The following is a 21,325-nucleotide window of genomic DNA, read 5'->3' on the forward strand; positions in this document are numbered from 1 at the left end:
TTTTCCATACTGGCTCCTTACCTTGCTGGCTAACCCATATCCAGCTCTGTCATCTGAGAGGATGCTCAGACCACGTCCCGCGAGAGGTTGAAAATCCTCGATGCTCTGGGATCCCCTAAAAACTCTTGCTGTTCTCTCGAGTCCCTCCAAGGTACAGGGTACAGCCTAAGACAAGCACAGTAGGAGGGGTTTCTCATTAATCCACATATTCCATTTCTTCTTCTTTTCACCAAGCTCTGTCTTATCCCCAACATTATTAAAAAATTAACAAACAAATAAACAAAAAAGGTTTTTTCTGTTAATGTGGGGAGAATAAAAGCATCTGACTTTGGTTTATGTTCTTTTCCACTGAGCAGTTTACTGATTAAAACCTGCCTTCTGGAACCTTCAGACTTTTATCTTGCTAATCAATGCTAAGAATTTCAAGTTCAAAGGTGGGTGTGCACTCTCTTATTTTGTTCTTTATGTATGAAGAAACAAATCTACACTGAAGGCAGTACTCATAAAAAGCCATTAACTAGGCCTGAATGACAGGGGCTGGGGTGGTAGTAAAAGCCGTTGAAAACCACATGATTTAAAATCAAAATTGCACCTCACTAGTATGTCTCTTTTTACTAACTAACTGTACACTCTCCATAGGCACTGACTTACACATCTTAGGTATTCCCAGAGCTAGGCATTTAGTGGTATTCTTGATTTGTTGAGTGAATACATAATGCCAAGTCAAGAAAAATAGATATTGAGAAATGTACAAAAATGCTTTACAAGCCTTAGAAAAAGGAAGATTAATGATAATAGTCATAATAACAATGACTGCTCAGGCTGGGAAGTAGATGTTGTTCTAGTGCTTTACATATATTTATTCATTTAATCTTTGAAATCCTTGTGCAGTAGGCACAATGCAATCACACACAAAGATAAAACAGTTTGCCCTGTGTCAAATACCTGAGATCTGGGAAGCTGACCCCGGCAATCTTGTTCCATTGTCTAAATGCTTAGCAACTCTGCCAGGGCTACCTCTCAGTGGGATCCTTTTTATAAACATGCCAATGGAAACATACAAATTTATGCCAAACCATTCAATGCATGTTACACAATCTCATCTCTGCCTTCAACCACTTTGAACTTCAAACCAGTTTCTGATGTTATCCCTGAAAAGCATCCTCTGAAAATATTAGATGTTCAGATATGCTGCTTCTTATTTTTGCATATGGTTTCCTTCTTCTTTCTCTAATTACAGTGGATTTTCAGTATGTGTGTTTTTAATGAATGTGTCTTTTATTCTCGTTTTATAGATGCTGGCTTAGAGAGTTCATCTGTCTACCTCCATGCCAATTATTTCTCTCTGTGCTTTGTTATTCTGTTTTATTTTCTTTTCTTGGGGCATCTTGTAGGTTAATTTTCCAGGCTATCCTACCAACCATGGCAAAGTCTTCTTTGACTCTACTAATGACCTATAAACATAATGTCATTTGAGTCAGGCTAATATTTTTGTTATCTGCTGCATGAATTTTTCCCTTCTCTGGCTCCAAAATTTTATCCAAGCTATGCTTCTCACATCTGAAACAGCTTAAAAAATTTCTTCTACCTCTACTGAAGTCCAAACTTCCCATGGATTAAAACCATTGCATGAACATTTCTGCGATGGGCAAGAGTATGACAAAGCCTAGCCAACAAATTTAGCATCCCTGTCCCCAATCATGTTCTATGTACTTATTCTGACCCTATGAACTCCATTTCCTCAACGTAGTTCAAAAGCTCTCCAGTGAGAGGAACCAGGACTGCCCAAACGTAAGCCAGTATTATACATTACATGGATGCTCCACAAACAATCAAAGACAATGACGAAGATGACACATTTGTTCCAATAGGCCTTATGTTAATGTTAGAACTGGAGATTATTTCTTCTTATGATTAGACAAAATCAAGGAGCTCATGGTTATAAATAAACATAGGGATATATATTATGGTTTTCATTATGCAAAGTTTTGAACAGCAGCCTAATTTTTACTAGTGCTCTCCAATTTTCAATTGCTTACACTTTGGGGTTATTTAGGAAAAAAGCTCTCGATTGGATAGGTATAGTCATAAACAGCACTCAGTCACTTTTTGCTTCATAAATAAAACATACTTTTTAGTTTCACTGTTCACATCTTAACAATTGTTCCTCTGTGATAAAAGGAGTTTTATTGCCATGTCAATCTTGAGATCAAGTTCTTCAACAGAAATAGTGAGAAAACAATCTCACCTCATTTTGTACCTTCTAGCTCAAAAATAAAAAAAGCAGTGAGCCCAATTTTTTAAGAAAACTATAAATTAAAATTTTAACTTTTAAATATCATTTAAAATTTTAATGTAGATTTAAGCAAAGGTAACTGACACTTTTAAAAAAAATTAAATGCAAAAATTATAGTTATATTAATTGTTCCTCATATGAAAATAACTAATAATCAAAGAGCTGCCTGCATCAATGGTGAAGAGAAAGAGGGGAAGAGCTGTCATTGCTGATTAGGATTATGTAGTGGGGAGTCATTGTAGCCTTTCCATGGAACACTAGATTTTGCAGAGTACCATCTTGTTTCATGTAGCACAGCCCTGCTAGTTACTCCACATAGAAAGGCCCCTGGTGTCTTAGAGGCTAGGAGTTGGCCTGGAAGTGGGTGGAAGGGGGAGAAGGCTGCAGTTAGGAAGCTTAAAGGGCTGTTGGGGGAGGATGCATCCTACTGAAGCCTGGCACTGACTTCACTCGGAGCCTGCCTGTTTGTGCACGTTCAGTTTGGCTCTGGGCACGGGCCTCTGGGGGAGACGGTCTGGCTGTCTTGGGGGGCCTGGGGCTCTACCTCAGACTATGGGATACTTGCAGTGTAACTCTTTTCTATGCCTCTGCTGTATTGAAGTGATAGGAACTGGGCTGTATTACAAATGAGTGATTTTGTTGTTAAAATAATTAATAACCAATACACACTCACTTGAGATAAATACATAAATGAGTATAAAACTTGGCAGACCTTTGCTGGTATTACAATGTCTTCAGGATGAATACTCACTGCACAGACACGTAAACATATGTTGAGCGGTATACACACAAATAAAAAAATATTAAGAGTACCTCCCAGAACATGTTATTGTCAGTTGTGGGTTTCCTAAATTAAAGTGTTGGCACAGAGTCTAAAACATTACACAGAAACTCTGCCAGTCAGCAAACTCCACGTGTGCCCACATTGCTTCCAAACAGCTTTGTATTGGTTCACTTCTGAACGAAGCAGATCACTAATTCTAAACATTTGAAGAATCTCCAATCTAAAAGAAATTTTAAAAATACAAAAAATAGGGAAAACAGCAGTGGACCCAGAAAAGACCACATGGAATGCTAATGAATGGTTTCACGGAGAAATGAGAAGATATAGCACTTTAAAAAGACAAGGGTAGTGGAAATGAACAGAAATACACATAAAGTTTGGCAGGAAGATGTTTTAAGAAATCTTTTTGAAATATAAAACAGAAAACTAACAGAAGACTGTTAACAGGTGAGGGGTGGGAGGAAGAGCTGAAAGATCAATCCACAATGTCTAGTTTCTAAATAAGAAAGATTCTAGAAAGGAAGAATGGAAAGTGAAAGAAAGAAATTACCAAAGGTATAACTAAAGATAATTTTCCAGAACTGAAGGATATGAATCTTCATTGAAAGCAAACCAAATTTCAAGACAAAAATAAAATTATACATACTCCATTGCATACCATCATAAATTTCAGAGTAGCAGGAATAAAGCCACAAGTCCAAAAACCTTTTAGAAAAAAAGAAGTTACATTTCTCAATAGCAAGATCACATAACACAAGATATAAATACAATTCTTTCACATACGTAAATGTTTCTTATTTAAAACTCATAGTGTAGGCTTCTTTTATTGAGTTGTGAAACTCTTTTTACATACAAGGACTAACAATATTTACCCTGTGAGCTTTTTAAGAAGTTCTTGGAGGTAATGTCAGCAATGACAGAATAGAAGTTCTTTACTATCCTTTCTCCATGGACCTACCAATTCGACAGTAACACACAGATCAGTTTCATCTGTGATAAACCCATAAACTAGTTGAGAGGCTCTTGCAGGCAGGCAGAAGCAAAACAATGCACATCAAAACCAGCAGGAAAATGAGAGACATCTTCTCATTACAATCCCCACCTCAGACACAGAGCCATCTGATCAGGAGGAGAGCTCCAGCTCTTAGCTTAGCCCTGAAGGGAAATAGAGTTGATTGCATATCCAACTCTCAACATTTCCAGGTGCTGCCTGAGGAACTGGCTTTTGACTCATCTGTCCAGGGGCACTGATGGAGCCTGGCACAAGCTAGGCCCCATGAACTAGAAAGGAGTAAGGTCACAGTTGCAACTAGTGCATGCACACTCATCCTCGGGCATCTCCCGGGCTCAACGCAGAGTGCAAAGGCATTTTTAAAAAAAAGTTTCAGCTTCCCTGAGGAGGGGAAGAACTGGCCCACATGTCAAACGTTCAAATATTTTCAGGAGTTGCCCAAGGGACAGTTGCCTAAATCACACTGGTGACCTTAGTAAACAAGGTCAGCATAAACAAGGTCATAGTAAAGGTCATTGATGCCATGGTAAACAAGATAATTTTATGTCTTCTCCTTTGGCTTTAGATTATATAACATGTGTGTTTCTACAAAAAGAAAGGGAGATGGAGAGAAAGATGTTGATTTCTTTTGTTGTTTATTTGTTTCTTGTTTTAAGTTAAAGAAAAGCAGTTGAATAATCCAAAATTAATACAATTTCATATTAGTGGCAAGGTGTGAGTGCACTAAACTATCTTTATTATATGAGGAATAGGAAACATTTTAAAACTATAAATCAAGATGACTGTAGTTGAGTTTTATTCTTATGGATGACTTTTATGAGAAATGATTACAAATAAACCCCCAGTTGACCATGGTTGATGTTAGAAGGACTGACCAGGACCAATGGTTTGGGAGGGTGAGGGAAGCATTTTATCTTATTAGAAGCTCTTCAGTACCACTGCATTGTAATGTTATACATTAGTTACTTTGATTAAAAAGTTAAAGTTTTTTAAAAGTAAAAATGCTTCAAAGAACAGAAGCCCTGTGGCTTGAAGTTGAAAATTACTAGAATTTTTATAGAGAGGAGTAAATGTTTAAGCAGTTAACTAAAATCAAGTTGTTTTCCCTGACAATAGGAAGGGCTGCCCACAGAGGTAGATGAAAGACTATCCAAGAATCATATCACTATCCAAATGGAAAAATAAAAATATTGAAATCTCTTAAATGTACTCTAATATCTATGCTAATGTTCTAAGTGTGATCTTATATTAAAAGGATGCACATTATAATAGTTATTCCTAGAAACATTCAACTTTGGAATAGATATAAAATCCTTAGGCATGCCCACATCTTCAGACTTTCCCCATTTTCCAGAAAAAAAAATTGGTTTAAAATAAAAGACAAAATCTTCTGATTAGTTAAATTTTATGGAACATATGCTTAGGAAACATCCAAAAATAGGTATATCATGCTTAATCTTTTGAAGGAAGCCAGAGAAAGCAATGGAAAGAAAATTCAATTGAATTCAATTAAATGTGTGCAATTCAAATTATGGGAATGCAAATTGGACATACTTGAATGCCTCTAAGTATAACAAGCTAATCTGGTGTTCCTTATATTTAAAAAGTTCAAACAAATTGTAGAATTTGCAAAGAAATCAGGCTTCATAGCTGCAAAATCCCACGTCAAAATCACAAATGTCGTAAGGAGATTTATCCAATGGCATGCAGTTAGGTAAAATCTCTAATGTTTATGCAATCACAGAATGTACACTATAAAGAACTGTTTCCCTAAATTGAAATATGCATTAGTGAATAAAATGTTATTATTAGAAAATTTGCCTATTTCTAAATTCTTTTTATTGTGTTTTCTTTTATGGAATAATAATAATAACTTTATAAAACTTGTATTTTATGCTTCTTATGGCACTGCTTTTTATCTTGCCTTTTAGTTCATATCTAGTATGATTACTTTTATATAAAAATTTCCTCTTCGGTGGCACTATATAGGACACCTGAATTCATAAGACACTAAACATTTAATAAAATAGTAAAACAGTGTTTTTGTTGTTGTTTTGTTTTTAATAGAATGTATTTCATGATAAAGAGCATCTAGTAAACATCCTACAAGTTTGTGTGTATCTAAATTCTTCCCAGGATGATCATGCTCCTTAACTTGGCTATTCAGGTCATGGTTGTCTCCTTGGAAGTGAAAAATTGAGTCTTGGTGGTACATGTCATTAATGGCAAGAATAGGAGCTAAGCCCTGGCCAAGTAGCTCAGTTGGTTAGAGTACCATTGCACTAGGCTAAGGTTATGGGTTTGATCCCCTGTCAGGGCTCATACAAGAATAAACCAATGAATGCATAAATAAGGTGGAACAACAAGCATACATTGCTCTCTCTCTCTCTTTCCCTTCTCTCTCTCTAAATCAATGTAACAAATAGGAGCCAAAAGGTCAGAGAAACCAGCTGAGTCATAATAACACAGGGCACTAAGTATTCATGAGACACCTCCAGTTAAGAGAGTGTTTCAGATCAGTTTGCCTGGAAGCAGACTGACACAACTTCATGAACAAAATATTTCTCTCTGACAGGTTTTGGGTTTGGTTTCAGACCATCACAATAAAGTGAAAGTTGCAATAATGGCAGTCACCGAGTTTTTTGGTTTCCCAGTGCATAGAGAAGTTATGTTTTAGCCTCTGTTAATGAGGCCACAGTCCCCGAAACCAAGCAGGATGGCTCCCAACATGCAGAAAATGGGAAAGCATATTTAATTGAGTATAAAGAATGAAATTGTGATAATGAAATGTGCCCAACAGTGAAACACACGCTTATATGCTGGCATATTCTACATATATTGGAATTATTCAAACAAGCATTTTCCCATAATATTGTCAAAGGGATTCATGTGTCAAGAATGACATGATTATTTTGATGGCATTCTAGGATTGAAATTGCATTTGCACAAGGGTAGCACAGTTTCCACAAGAGACTAGAGCTCTCTAAGCAAGACATAATAATGTTCTTGAATGGGTTTGTCTAAAAGAAAATAGCCTAAAACACACACTTGAACATCAGCTCTAAAACTGATGTTCCTAGGCCGTATGCAAAGTCGTGTCTTATTACTTCATTGTCTCCCTTCATCTGAAACAGTAAAATCTCATTTTTGAAAATGTGAGTTCAAACATGCAATATAAGCCCTCTCAAAAAATACACAAAGTCTGTCCTGTGTATAACTTGACATATATCACTGATGCCTAACACCAGCAACCCCAGATATACATCACTCCAAAGTCTGAAGCAAAACAAGCATGACAAAAACAGGAGCAAAACAGATTCACCTACAGTTAATAAGGAAAATATTTTTATCCAACAGATATAATGTTGGCTCTTTAAAAGGAAAACATTTGTTTAAAAATAAAAATAAATATAAATATCGAAAAAAATAAAAGGAACATTTTGTAGGCTTTAACTATAGAAGAAAAAGAGGCATTGTAGTGTATAATGCAGGGAAAGAGTCCGTACCAGATTTTACAGGGTATGTCTTTTATTCGATCTCCAGAGAAGAAAAAATGAGTCGGCTATGGGCGGCATGAACACGCTGTCAGAAAACAATGAGTCAGCATTTGAATCTGAGCCAAGAAATAAAAGCATCACCTTATATACTTACTCAGGAATTACAAAAGTTTATTTTAAGGTTAAGGAACTAGCATAACAAAGCCTTTATCAAAGTTCACTCTAACTTTAACTATAATGAATATATATAAAAAGCCAAAAATTGAGCCTATGATTGGGCAAATGCAGTGCCTTTGAGGCTACATAAAATATTTAGGAATGCCTTGACATTAATCATAGCCTGTTCTAAACATGAAGAGCTTTAACTATGTTATTTTTAGTTCCTGTGACCTAATGGATTTCCTTAAGAGAACTATATTAAATAGTTTCTTCCTAATACTAGAAATGATAGTTATAAAATTCAGGAAATTTGAAGTTTTATTTTTGCCCACAGAACATTTTTTAGTTATATTTAAATAATTCCTCCTCCCTTAACCATTAGTGTTTCCTTTAAAAACTAAGAAAATATTTTATGTTTGTGTTTTTATTTGACATTTCATTTTTTATTTGTACCAATATATTAAATTACATTTAAAGCAGGCAATAAATAGACTTGCATAGGTTAAAATGAAAAGAAAAATTTAGGAAACAAAATTGCATCTTATAAGGGTGCAATAAGTGTGGCTAAATAATGAGTAAGTTCAGGTGAAAAGTTTTCTTATGATGTACTTTGGAATGTTATGTTTTAAAAACTTCTCTGGAAGGCATTTCGACAATAACTGTAATGACTGTTAATGGGCATATACTCAATGATTCCACCCGTAGGATTTTATCCAAAATAAATAAGTATGCCATAACATTTACTCAAGACTTCTCATCAAAATTTGAAACAATATAAATGGATATTAATAATGATTTTTAAAATACATACTTGTATAACCATAGAGTTATGCACAATTCAGCTGTTGGTTAACATGAAAGAATATCCAAGTAAAAGAAAAAGGTTATAGAAAAATACACATAAGGTGAACATTTTTATGTGCATAGAAAAAATAGTATGGAAAAGAATGCCAACTATTAGCAATTATTATGTCTGGGTTTGGGAGTAGGGAATGGACTGTCAGGTAAGCAGCTTACACAGTCTTTTAAAAATATTTATAAAAACAACCTGGCTGGTGTAGCTCAGTGGATTGAGCGCGGGCTGGGAACCAAAGTGTCCCAGGTTCGATTCCCAGCCAGGGTACATTCCTGGGTTGCAGGCCAGAACCCCCAGCAACCGCACATTGATGTCTCTCTCTCTCTCTCTCTCTCTCTCTCTCTCTCTCTCTCTCTCTCTCTCTCTCTCTCTCTCCCTCCCTTCCCTCCCTAAAAATAAATAAATAAAATCTTAAAAAAAAAGAGAGATGGCTGCTAAGCTCTGAGTGTGGTTTAAAAAAAATATTTATAAAAACATATTTATTGTCACATTACTGCATTTCCAGCTTTCTAATATAAAAAGCTGATCATTCAAAAAGTTTTATGAAATTATTGTAAAAGTAGTTCATTTCTCAATGTATTTTTTAAATCACCCTAAGCAAAGTAAAATATCCAGAAAATAATGATTAAGTAGTTCCTGCTATGTAGTCCCAGGTGCTAAATCCTTTGCTGCCATCTGCTGGAATATCATTACTAATGCAGGCCATGGGATGTCCTCTCCTGAAAAAGATTTCCCCAAACAGACAAACAAACAAACAAACAAAAAGGTGAGGGCAGGGGAGAAAGGAAAGAAAAAGAAAAATGGCATTTCAACATGAGTACAATGCAACACCAAAATTAGCTTTTACTCATGGTGTTGAAAAGTGCGTTTTATTCTCATCAACTATCATTGGGCTCTGGCCCTTCTTCCCTTGAAGATCCTGAAACAAATGACCTTTCACAAGGAAATCTCCCACTAAGTGTTGCCGGGGCTTTCTTCAAGGCTATATCTTAATTCCACAAAAAAAAAATCCATTATGCTTTTGTGTAAAAACATGTAAATGAGTGATTTTTCTTTTCTATTCCGAAACTAGAGTTGTTTTAAAGGAAAGGTGCCCAAAGCAGGAAGGCACCCAGCGATCTCGAACAGGTGAATGAAAGGGGGAGACGCACATGGGAGAAACAACAGATAAGGCCTTGTTATGCTACCGGAGTGGGAAAGAGAGGAAACATAGATCAACTCTTTAAGTAAAGACAGGGTGGTTTTGTATATGTGAAACATTATTAAAGTGAAGATTTCTTAAAACCACAATAAAATAATAAAGTCTATATAACAAACCAGCCTTGTCTGGGACGTTTCACAGGCAAAAAGAATATATTTTCAAATCTACCTGCATCAAGATGTTATCATATCTCTTTTTTTCACCTGTAAAATATAGATGTAAAAAACAGCAATATCACAGAGTGTTTGAAAGACTGAATTAAATGGTATGAGTAACGTATAGAGAATTACACTCGGGACAGGACAGTTAGCGATATACAGGGAGTGGAGTATCCATCCAGGGCATGTATCTTTGTCTAGAACACTATCTTCAGGGAGCATTTAACCAAGAACATTACCCTGATAACAAAAATAATTTGTTCAGAGTGACAAGTTCTAAGTTTGAGTGAGAAAGCATAGTTCTCTTGTTATATAATAATTCATATATTCTATATGACAATCAAAAAGAATACTTACTGGTATATTTGACTAACAGCAAGTTTCCCTCACTTAGAACATGCTGATAACAGTTGATCAGGTTGTCTTTCCTACTGATGCTGATATTTCCCTCCTGTAGGTCTCCTGTGGTACTGATCCTACAAGTCAACACTGGTATTAGTACCTGCACTTGCATTCTCCTCTGACACAAACACTCAGTGTTTAATGTAAGTATAGTGGTTGTGGATGGACACCCCCATGGATTTTCTCTGTGTAGTACACTCCTCAAAATGCTAGACAGGTGCTCTATGGTTTTAACCAGGGATGTGAGTACAGGATCCTTTGTCAACTTGTGTGACAGGTCGTAAGGCATAAACAATTTAACTACTGAGGTGGGAGCAGGAAACTTATAAAGAAGAGTCACTTCTTAGTTGCTTCTTTATCTGGAAATGAATTTTCTCACTCCCCTCCTTGCCTGACAGTAGCACAGTCCAAGGACCATCAGTATCTCTCTGCTCAGCCACTTATACCCACGATGGAATGGGGTCCGTGTTCTTAGGCCATTTCCTCTGCCTAAACATACTTCAGATCCTTCCTTATGCGCTGTACTCATTAATCAATTCAAAGTCACCCCTCTGTGTGGCTCTAGCCTGTAAGAACCCTAAGCAGGGACCTAGTCTGGTTTAAACTTTGAACTCCTGAAATATGACCCATAAAATTGATATGGGCATTCTTACCAAATGATGAATGAATGAAGAGAAGGTTCAGAAATGAAAATGGTATTAAACTAAAAAAAGTTTGCTAGGCAAATACTTCTGAGATTTAATACATATTTTAAAAATGAAAAAGAGGATATAGAGAAAATGTCACATAAACTACTGAAATTTTGTGTTGTTTTCATTTTTTAAAAACTGAATAGCTATAAGCTTCTTTTTGAATGTTTTAAAATTATTTCAGTTTAAAAAACTATTTTTTCATGAGTTGTTTCAACAATTGTATATTTATTGTAAATTATGCATTAGATAAAATACGATAAATTCAGGTATTACATAATGTTATTAACAAATAGTTTTTTCTGCTAAGAGAATAGTGAAAAGACATCAGGCTTTATGTTTTGTGGAGAAATTAACCAGTTTAACAATCTTTGTTTACTGTAGCCTTGTATGACATAGCTTGGTATTTGTCAATTATTTTGAAGTTGAAAATAAAAATCTAGTCACTTCCGTAGAAAAGATATAGTTTTGTCTTAAAGGCTCTTTTTACTTTAAAAAAAATTTGTTTTTTAAATCTTATCTAAATGAAAATTAAATCAAGCATACAGATTTAAAAATGAACAGAGCAGAGATGTTGAATGAATCTAAGTATTTCTACATGAGCAAATTAATACTTCATGTATAAGGAAAATGCAGATACTGTTTTCTCACTGGAGGCACAAGTGCTATGATGGAATCATATTTATTGGTTAATAACTTATATGGATCAGAAAGCTAAAAGTAACTGGTGAATGAGAAATCTTTCTTATATGCAGAGACACAAAAATGTTTACAAGCATCAAAATTAAGCAAAGGTTGATTAAACTGAGATTTTCAAACAAGTTAGCATAAAACTGAGCACACTTTTTCAAAAGTTGCATTGTGCATATTGTTTAAAAGCATAGATTTCTCACAAAATTTCACATTTCTTGTTATTCACATTTAGTTTTTCTTTTTAAAAATATTTTATTTATTTATTTTTAGAGAGGGAAGGGAGGGAGAAAGAGAGAGAGAGAAACATCAGTGCGATTGCTGGGGGCCGTGGCCTGCAACCCAGGCATGTGCCCTGACTGGGAATCGAAACTGCGACATTTTGGTTCACAGCCCGCGCTCAATCCACTGACCTACGCCAGTCAGGGCTACATTTAGTTTTTCAATGTTGATTTATTAAATCTCTGTCTCAATTTGATTTGTTTATAAATCATTGTTGACTAAGTGAAAATCAATAAATTTTAGAGATGGGAAAATACTAGAACATTTCAATTACTAGACAATAAATTTATTCAAACAATTTAACTAAGATTAAGCTTCTTTTAAATTATAATAGTAGAAATTCATGCTATTTTAAAGTGTTATTTAAAGAATTGTTTTTGTCTTTTGTTTAAGGATTAATAGATTTTGTCTTTTGTTTAATTAATTGATGGTGATTTTGGTTACTTTGCAGCATACTGTCCTCTAGCCTATTAAATCATTTTGTTGACTGGTCTGATTCTAACCAGATTATCCCTTGCGTATAAAAAAGGGGAAGATTTATATTAAAGAAACACCTGAAAATGAGTTTTCAGCCCTGTCAACCAGGGATAAATTCTGTCCAGGTCCTCTGCGGCTGAGTAGCATAAAAATCCTATCTGATATTGGCTGAATTCAAAACCAGACACTTTTGCAGGTATATCCCACCTGCATTAGTTCATTTAACACACGCCACAGCGCGTTAAGGTGGCTATTATTATCTATCTCCTTTTTCAGAAGAAGAAACTGGGGCACAGAAACGTTAAGTTTCACGACAACACATGGGTATAGGGAAGGGACGCCAATATTCAAACGTGCAGTTTGTTTGCAAACATCGCCACCATATTATTCAGTTCCGTCCTATTTGTCCGTACACTATTCTGACAGTCCGAGTCACAGACTTCAGGCCCTAACTATGGCAAAACCATGAATGTGCTTTGGTTCACACAGCAGGTGTGGGTGAAGCCCCTCGCTCTACTGGAAAGCTCAAGGCTCCCGGCGCGCAAAGGGAAGCTGGACCAATCTTGTCTCCTAGGCAACAACTGAAGCACTAGCGGCCTGAGTGCACCCCACTCCCAAGGCCCAGAGAGCTGACGTCATTTCCTTCCTCTGGACGGTTGCCCCAGCAACGCGTGGGGCCGTAAATTGGTGTTGGGTACCCGAGAGACCTGCAGGTAGGAAAGTCACTTCCTCCCGGAGACGCTGTTTCCTAGCAACAGCCAACCACCTCCTTTTTTAGTCCCGCCCCCTTGCTCCGTCCAGTTCCCTGTGTCCGAGAATCGCGGAGCCCAGGCCTAGGGAAGAGGTCCTGCATGAGTCCATCCGCTCTGTCTTCAGGGTTGCGGGGAGCCCTCCGCAGGAGTGGCAAGGGTGGGTACAGAACAGGGACTTCGTGGGGGGTGGGGGGGGATTGCGGATGAACGGGGCGGAGACAGCGCTCAGGCGTGCACCGCAGAATACCCCGATCTCTGCGGGCGGCGCGGTGTGGAGCAGGCGGGGACCTGTGCGCCACCTGGACGGGCCCGGAGCTGACCCCCGGCTCGCGCTGCGGTGGACGGGCAGCTGGGTGTCCAGGCACGGGCGACCAGGCCCAGGCCTCCACTTCAAGTACGAGAAACGTTCACGGGCTAATTGATACGGTGACATGAATGCAGCCCTTCGAGGAGCTTCGTTTTATCTTACCCTGATCACACCTTTTAAAGAGGGAAAAGTGGCTTGGAAAATACCGCAGTTTGCAGTTTAGCATTATGATGTGTACGCGAGCAATTTTTGGTTTGTTTTGTTACGGTGGTAGTTCTCTTAGTTATAATCCTTATGCTAATAGCACTCTTGGTAGTCTTTTAAATAAATATGACTATTTTTGTTAGCAGTGTTATAATTTTTTAATGCAAGATAAGAAATAAAGTTTGTAGTTGAATTGGCAACATTTTTGCCTATTAACCTATTTGCGATCTTTTTTTGCTCGTCCTTAAGATGTTGCAAAATTATTTTAGGATGACTTCAATCTGAATATTTTTTAAATGCTTGTTATGAGAATTTGATACATTTTTACAAGAACTCTACGTTTTTAAGTGTAGATGTAGCTCATGTAGGTCAACCTTCACATCGTGCTTTTCTGGTTTTGTTTGGCTTTGACGGGGTGGGGGCGGGGCATTGCATAGAGTTTAGTATTAGAAATTCTCAAGCATGCAAAAAAGTCTAATTTTTTTTGTATTTCAGCCACCATCAGTGATTGAATTCTTCCTGTCATTTATTAGCCATTTTACAAAGGTAACGAGGAAAGAAAAAATCCCAAACATTATGTCTGGTGAAGTTTTTAGCACAACTTTGGCATATACAAAGAGCCCGAAAGTCACCAAAAGAACTACTTTCCAGGTAAAGTATTTCAAATGACTTTACAAATAAACACTGCATTGGGAACACTGGATTTGAACTGATGTTAGGAAGAGTCCTATATAAAGTTGGAGTGAGGCTTACATTCCTTTTAACATTTTGCAGGTGATTGTGTTTGGCCTCTAGCATTACAAACTCTTCTGTGTGTGTAAGACCACCAAACTAGCCTCAGTGATCGGGTCTTACTAACTTAAAAGTTAAATCAGCTTTTAGAACATGAATAGCAATTGTAAGTTGGAATTTCCATGTAAATGTTTTATGGTTTTTCCCTATTGTAACATTAATAGCATTTAGGTTTTCTCTGTCCAGGCACTATAGCTTTGAACTCAGCCTCTAAATTTGCAGTATTAACAATTATATCCTTTACTGCAATCTCCAGAAGCAAAAGATCATAAACAGTACCAGTTTCTTCCAGAATGCCAGTTCATAATTTATCCTGGCTGAGTCTCCACAGTTATCTTAGTGGTATTGTCTGTCTCCTCCAAGGACAGGAATCTTATTTGTGATGTTCTGCATTGAGTCTGACTGAGGACTTGGGTGTCTGGCATAAGATTAGCATTCACTGATAAAGTATGAGTTTGAAAGCAATTATTAACCAAGCACTATATTTGCTTAAATACTTAATTCTAAATATGAGACTTTTGGGTAAAAATTGATTTTAATTACTTTATTTCAGGATGAACTAATAAAAGCAATTACAGCTCGCTCAGCCAGACAAAGGAGTTCTGAATACTCAGATGACTTTGACAGCGATGAGATTGGTATGTGAGAACATGGAAAGTAAACCACTGCTCTTCTTTCTGTTTTCTTAGTTGTATTTGGCCCATTCCTCAAAAAAAAAAAAATCACCTGTGTGAAAATAATATCTATGAATTCACTAGTTTTAGATTTCCAACTTTTTGTGAAGTAAAAGTCACCATTAATTTTCAAGAAGTTACATGATTGTCCTTGGTTGTGTGTGAATGTGAATATGAAAATATAGATTAGCCGACAGTAGGTCTGCAGTAAAGGATGTCTGTCAGTGGGGAAGCAAATTTATCTTTAAGGTCAACCCTAGGAGACCTTATAGTAGAGTAATTACTAGGGTCTATGGAACCAAACTTTGGTGCACATTAGAATCACTTTTATAATGCTTTATATAATTTTTTTGGCTCTAACAGGGACTCAATTTTAAAAACTCAGTGTCTCAATATTGGTATGATTTAATTTGTTTTCTTTTGATTATGTACAAACAGTAACATTTAGGTGTAAACATACAGAATTATAAACTTGAAATGCATTGTTTTATATTTTCAGATTCAGTGAATAATTCTTAATGTTCTCTTAAAATAATCAGAACAATCATTTAATCATTGCTATATGGTTAACATTCTGTATTATTTTTCTCACAGTAAAATCTAATATGGTTGTTTATATAGACAAGTTTTACAATCCAAAATCTAACTATCCCATGGCCAACTGTTATTTCAAGGAACCTCTGGATGACTTCTCAGGGCAGGCACAGTGCTTGGCACACTATCCAGACTTGATAAGTATGCCTTGATAAATTAATGGAATTTCTATTTAATAAATACCAATAAAAACTGCCTAAATTGTTCATTTCTAATCTTAAAGATAATCTGTTGATTAGTGTAACCTTCCAAACTTTAAGATGCACCACTGAAGACGTTTTTTCTTCCATTTTTAGTTTCCTTGGGTGATTTTTCGGACACTTCCATGGATGAAAATTCAGTTAAGAAAACAATAAATGATTTCCACATATCAGATGATGAACAAAAGAATTCTCCAAAATTGTCTTTTTTGAAAACCAAGAAGTCCAGCAGTGACATGATGAAAGATGAGCCCTCACTCTCCATCAGAAATGATGAGGAAACAGCACCTAATGGTGGTGACCACGGGGTTGTAAATCCCATATCTGAATCTCAAAATGAAGACCAGCAAATTGAAGAAGAGAAAATCCAAGTGAAACCTAAACCCAGAATTCTTTCCATCAAAAACCCATCTTCAGGTAAATTATGAGATCATGGTAACTGCATTTCTCAAAAATCTGTTTTAAGATAACCAGGCAGAAAATACCTCCATATGGTAGCTAGTTAATATTTAAGAAAGAAATCAGACTTAAGTTTTCAGTTTTACAAACACAGAATAATGGAACCACAGAGAAAACCTGTAGTTCCGGTGTCCAGTGGTATATTTGGTGTAGCATCAATGCTGGTGCCTGGCAGGAGGCCCGAGTACCTTCAGTCATCCACAGCGGCGCCTCCTGAGCTCCGAGGTCCAGCCTCGCCTCAGTCTGTGAGCCTCGATTTTGTTTTTAGGGGTGGAACTGCAGTGGGATCCTGCTAATCCATTTCATACTATGGTTATTAAAGTTATAGCAGCCCTGGAACCAGTCTTAAAACATCATTTCTGTGCCACCATTTGCCAGAACTTTGTTTGAGATTTATGTATTTGAAGGGAGAGAGTTCTGTCTTTTTCTCTTGTTGTTTAAGCTTCCAGGCTTTCCTTTAGAAAGAAGAATCTTCATTCAGTTTATCTATCTAAAACTCAATACTCTGAGTACATTTCTGGTGTGATCTGGGATCACTGTAATTTCCCACAATTCTACTGAGCTCTAGGCACAGTGGAACAAAGAAAGAGTGAACTGGGAACCAACCCCTCGAAGTCCCCTGGGCCACCACACAGAAACACGGACACAGGAGGGGAATGGTTTTGTGTCTTCTGGTCTTCTTTCTTTGGTTTTACAAGAAAAACAGCACTTGATACTAACTTTCATAAAACTCGCTCTCCTTTATATCAACATTAAATACTGTGCTGGTAAACATTACATACTTTACACAGTAGATATCACTGGTAGCATCAGACAAAACTATTTTGTACATGCATTAGAGAGCCTCTCCTTATTTCCCCCCACACAAGCCCATTCACTTCCAAATGAAGAAAGGCTTTGAGCAGAGCTATGGATACTATGGTTGTGTCCTGGACACAGAAAAAAAAGAAAAAACTTTGTATTCGGTATGTGTGACCTTAGCCCAGTGTGTGCATGAGGAAGAAGAGGATGAAACCTGCTCTTCCCATCCCACAAAATTGTTTTGAGTATTAATTGATGTATGTGTCATACCCTATAAAATGCTACAAAATTCTGAGCACAAGGCATATGAAACAGAATTCACTTGCTACAATATACCTTCCCAGTGTATGGAATACAATTTGAAAAAATGGAAAGAAGGGAACATAATTAAACTTGGTAAATAATCCAGTAGTTCACCATTGCCCAAAGTCCCTTCCATCGGTTATTCGTTGGCATTAAGGGGAAAACACAGAAGGACAGAAAATTTAAACTGATTTCTTTATGAGAGACCTTCTGGGAGCTGTAAATAAAGATGCATAGTGACTCTTCAAGAAGGATAAAGGAGGTAGTGTTTTCTATTCTTATCTGAGCTTAGAAATCTGTTTTGTGGATTACATTGATCCTACTTGTCATGATTCATAAAAACTTTTCATTAGGCTAATACGAAAATGTGAACATACAGAAGAAAAAATTGGTCTTATTCAGGTAGAGGTATGTAACTGAATGATAATCAACAATAATCCACCTATTTAATACTTTTTTTATTTTTTAACCTTTGATAGGTTAAAATGGATGTAGAAATACTGTATTTTAACCACAAGATGGCACCCGGATTCTAAGTGCTAGACACAATGTGCAGTGCTATATTTTTAAATAATCATTAGCCATTTGCTCTTCAGGATATATAATATAAAAATAATTACCCATACAGGTAATATTTTACATTTTATTACAAAACATTGCATTTTGAAGACACATAGACATATATATATTTTTTCTGAAAACTTGACAATGCTGGAAGTGGCATTTTAGTATGAAATATATTAAAGTCATTATTCCCAGGTACTTCAGACGGAAGCAAAAATTGGAGACCAATGGTCCTAAGATGGTGTCTGGCATTTATTAAGTATTTGAATATGTAGATAGAAAATGAATGATTCATTCATGAAAGAAAGAATGTGGTTCATGAGCTCAGGTTTATCCTTTTTTTTTAGTTTTTAGACTTTTCCTTACAGGGTTTGGAACCTGACATTTTTAATGTGGTGAGATATTGCTAAGTAGCAATTAATGCTTTATAAATAAGTTATAACGTGAAAGTTTTCTTTGTCCTTGGATATTCTGGTGAGCAACTGCCACATAGGCAGTGACTGTAAAAGGTAATTTTTGCAGGGTGTGCTTTTATTTGAACATTAACGTGACTGGAGTCATGAGCTTTGGAGGCAGGGTGCTGCTGCTTTGACTGCACTGTCCGGGTTGATGACCGTGTGGGCAAGACCTCTTCGCTGCTCGTTTAATTTTGTTCCATCTATAAATGGGCATAATAGCTAAGTCACCATCAGGGATCTGAGGCAATTAAATGAGTTCATACATTTCAGGTGCTTAGAACAAACTTGGCATAAACACTCTGTGTTTTTTTTTTTTAAAGATTTTATTTATTATTTATTTTTAGAGAGGGAAAGGAGGGAGGGAGGGAGAGAGAGAGAGAGAGAGAGAAAGAGAGACATCAATGTGCAGTTGCTGGGGGTTCTGGCCTGCAACCCAGGCATGTACCCTGGCTGGGAATCGAACCTGCAACACTTTGGTTCCCAGCCTGTGCTCAATCCACTGAGCTACGCCAGCCAGGGCTAACACTCTGTGTTTTTATGATTCATTTTATTATTTAACATTTGCTGATAAGGAGATCATTTTTTTTTTTACTCACACATAATTGTGTTGCAAACACTATGTCCCAAGCACTGTGAATACACTGTTACATGGTGATGGGAGGAGATTTGGCTTTAGGTAGAAAACAGGCAATGCAGTGTACAGGTGATGTGTTATAGACTTGTACACTTGGAATCTATTTATCAACCAATAGTCACCCTAATAAGTTTAATTGAAAAAAAACAGTACCAATCCTCTAAGACTGTATTAGTCTACTTGGGCTGCTGTAACAAAATACCACAAACTAGTTGTCTTATAAACAGCAGAAACCTACTTCTTACAGTTCTGGAGACCCGAGTCTGAGGTCACAGTGCAGATAGGGCCTCTTCCAGACTGCAGACATCTCATTGTATCTTTCCATGACTAAGGGACAAGGCAGCTCTGTGGAGTGCTTTTATAAGGGCACTGACCCCATTCATGAAGGCTCTGCCCTCATACCTAATCACCTTTCAAAGGCCCTGCCTCCCAGTACTATCACCTGTTGGGGCAGGATTTCAACATAAGGATCTGGGGTTATATAGACGTTCAGACCATAACAAACACTGCAGTTTAGTGGGGAACCATACAAAAGGTACAGTAAGAACACAAGAAGTACATACCCAAGTTTACTGAGGGCATCAGGAAGGCTTCCTAGAGGAAATCGTGACAACAGCAGCAACAGTGACAAATAGTTGCACTCATAATGAGGACTCTCGCTTGCAAATGACCGAACTCAAACACACTTCAGTAGAAAGTTCAGCACCTTACTGAGCTGGATGTCAGAAGACCTTGGCTTAGGTGTGGTTAAGTTTAAAGGCATGCAGGCCTCTGTCGGGAGAAGCAGCAAGAGGCAGACATTCTAGGCGGAGGCCTCAGCTGGAGTGCAGGTGCGGTGGTAGGAAGGGCTGTGACATCAACTCAAAACAGCCACCTGGCTGGCATGTCAGAAACACAGATTGCAAAATCGGGGGTATTCAGTAGACAAGGAAGTGCAGGTAGCCAAGGATAAGACCATGAATGCTTCTGGATTGTTCTAAGGCAAGTAAGCTTGTATTCTGTAGGACTTTATGATGGAGAGCCATTGCATTTTGTGGAGAGGAGTGATGTGATCTGATTTTCATTTTAAGAATGGATGAGGAGCTCACAGCAGGGATGTGGACAGTGAAATAAATGAGAGAGATTCAGGAAGTAGAATTAAAGGGTATAGTGATGCTTGCAAATGGGGGAACAGAGGGAGGAGTCTGGGATGACCCTTGGAATTTGGACTGAACATTTAGGACATAGCTAAAATAGGCCATGTAATGTTTGCATTGGTACCAACTGGTAGGGTTGTAGAATTTCCTAGCAGCATTCTTAAGCCCATTTATAGGCAGAAAGAAGGGAGGTGTTAATTAGTCCAGTTTTGAAATTTTGTCAGAAGAATGCATTGGTAGAACAATGGAGAAAGTATAACAGGTAAAATTCAGGTGAAAAGTTTACATAAAAACTTTCTTATCATCTTTGAGGGCCAGAAGTATGCCAGCATTAGATTGTTTTAAACTTAAAAGTAATTGAAATAGGAACTGAGATATTTCCATAACTGCTAGAGAAGTTTCATGAACTCAAAGAGCAGCTCAGTCATCTAGGTCTTCATTCCCTCCTCCAGCAAGGGGTAGTCCCATCCCTGTACCGGCATCATCTCCATGCTTGCGATGGTGCTCACCTTCGTCCTGTAATTTATTTCTTTAGTATCCGCTCTCTTCCCCACCTGTAAAGTCCCTGGATGGTACCATTGTCACAGTCTCAATTTTGAGGTCCAGGAATGTAAGTAATGTGCACAGGGCCCGGCCTCAGAGATTCAGTAAGTAGGTTTGGTAGATGAGCCCCCTCAGTTTATAGGGCACAGTTTTGTTTTGCTTTTTACAATTTTCTGAATGCTGTGAAAATTCATAAAGTTGAAGACTTAACTTCTCACAAAGCTAAAGTAAACTAGATACTTCCAGGATGACAACTATTTTTTAAAATTTTGATCATGAACAGTCGTTTATCCGTGGCTACCTGAGCTCTGTGAAGAGGAGGATTGTGGGCGTCCTCGGGACTCCCTGGGACAGACAGCCAAGGTGCATGGGCACCAGAGGGAGGCATGGTGGTACCTTGG

The 21,325-nt window shown here is 37.3% G+C and overlaps 1 protein-coding gene across 1 annotated transcript in view; it reads left to right on the forward strand.

Moving 5' to 3' along the window:
• The first annotated feature begins 13,214 nt into the window (after window positions 1–13,214).
• The window catches only part of MAP9 (microtubule associated protein 9), a 31,553-nt gene continuing 23,442 nt past the window's right edge, over window positions 13,215–21,325 (forward strand). The window contains exons 1-4 of the mRNA XM_036031980.1: window positions 13,215–13,412; window positions 14,262–14,417; window positions 15,112–15,196; window positions 16,123–16,443. Of these exons, the coding sequence (XP_035887873.1) occupies window positions 14,343–14,417; window positions 15,112–15,196; window positions 16,123–16,443 (481 nt within the window). The 5' untranslated portion in view covers window positions 13,215–13,412; window positions 14,262–14,342. The remainder of the gene's footprint in view (window positions 13,413–14,261; window positions 14,418–15,111; window positions 15,197–16,122; window positions 16,444–21,325) is intronic.

The sequence above is a fragment of the Phyllostomus discolor genome, chromosome 8 (genome assembly GCF_004126475.2).
Source record: "Phyllostomus discolor isolate MPI-MPIP mPhyDis1 chromosome 8, mPhyDis1.pri.v3, whole genome shotgun sequence".
In the NCBI taxonomy this organism is placed as follows: domain Eukaryota; kingdom Metazoa; phylum Chordata; class Mammalia; order Chiroptera; family Phyllostomidae; genus Phyllostomus; species Phyllostomus discolor.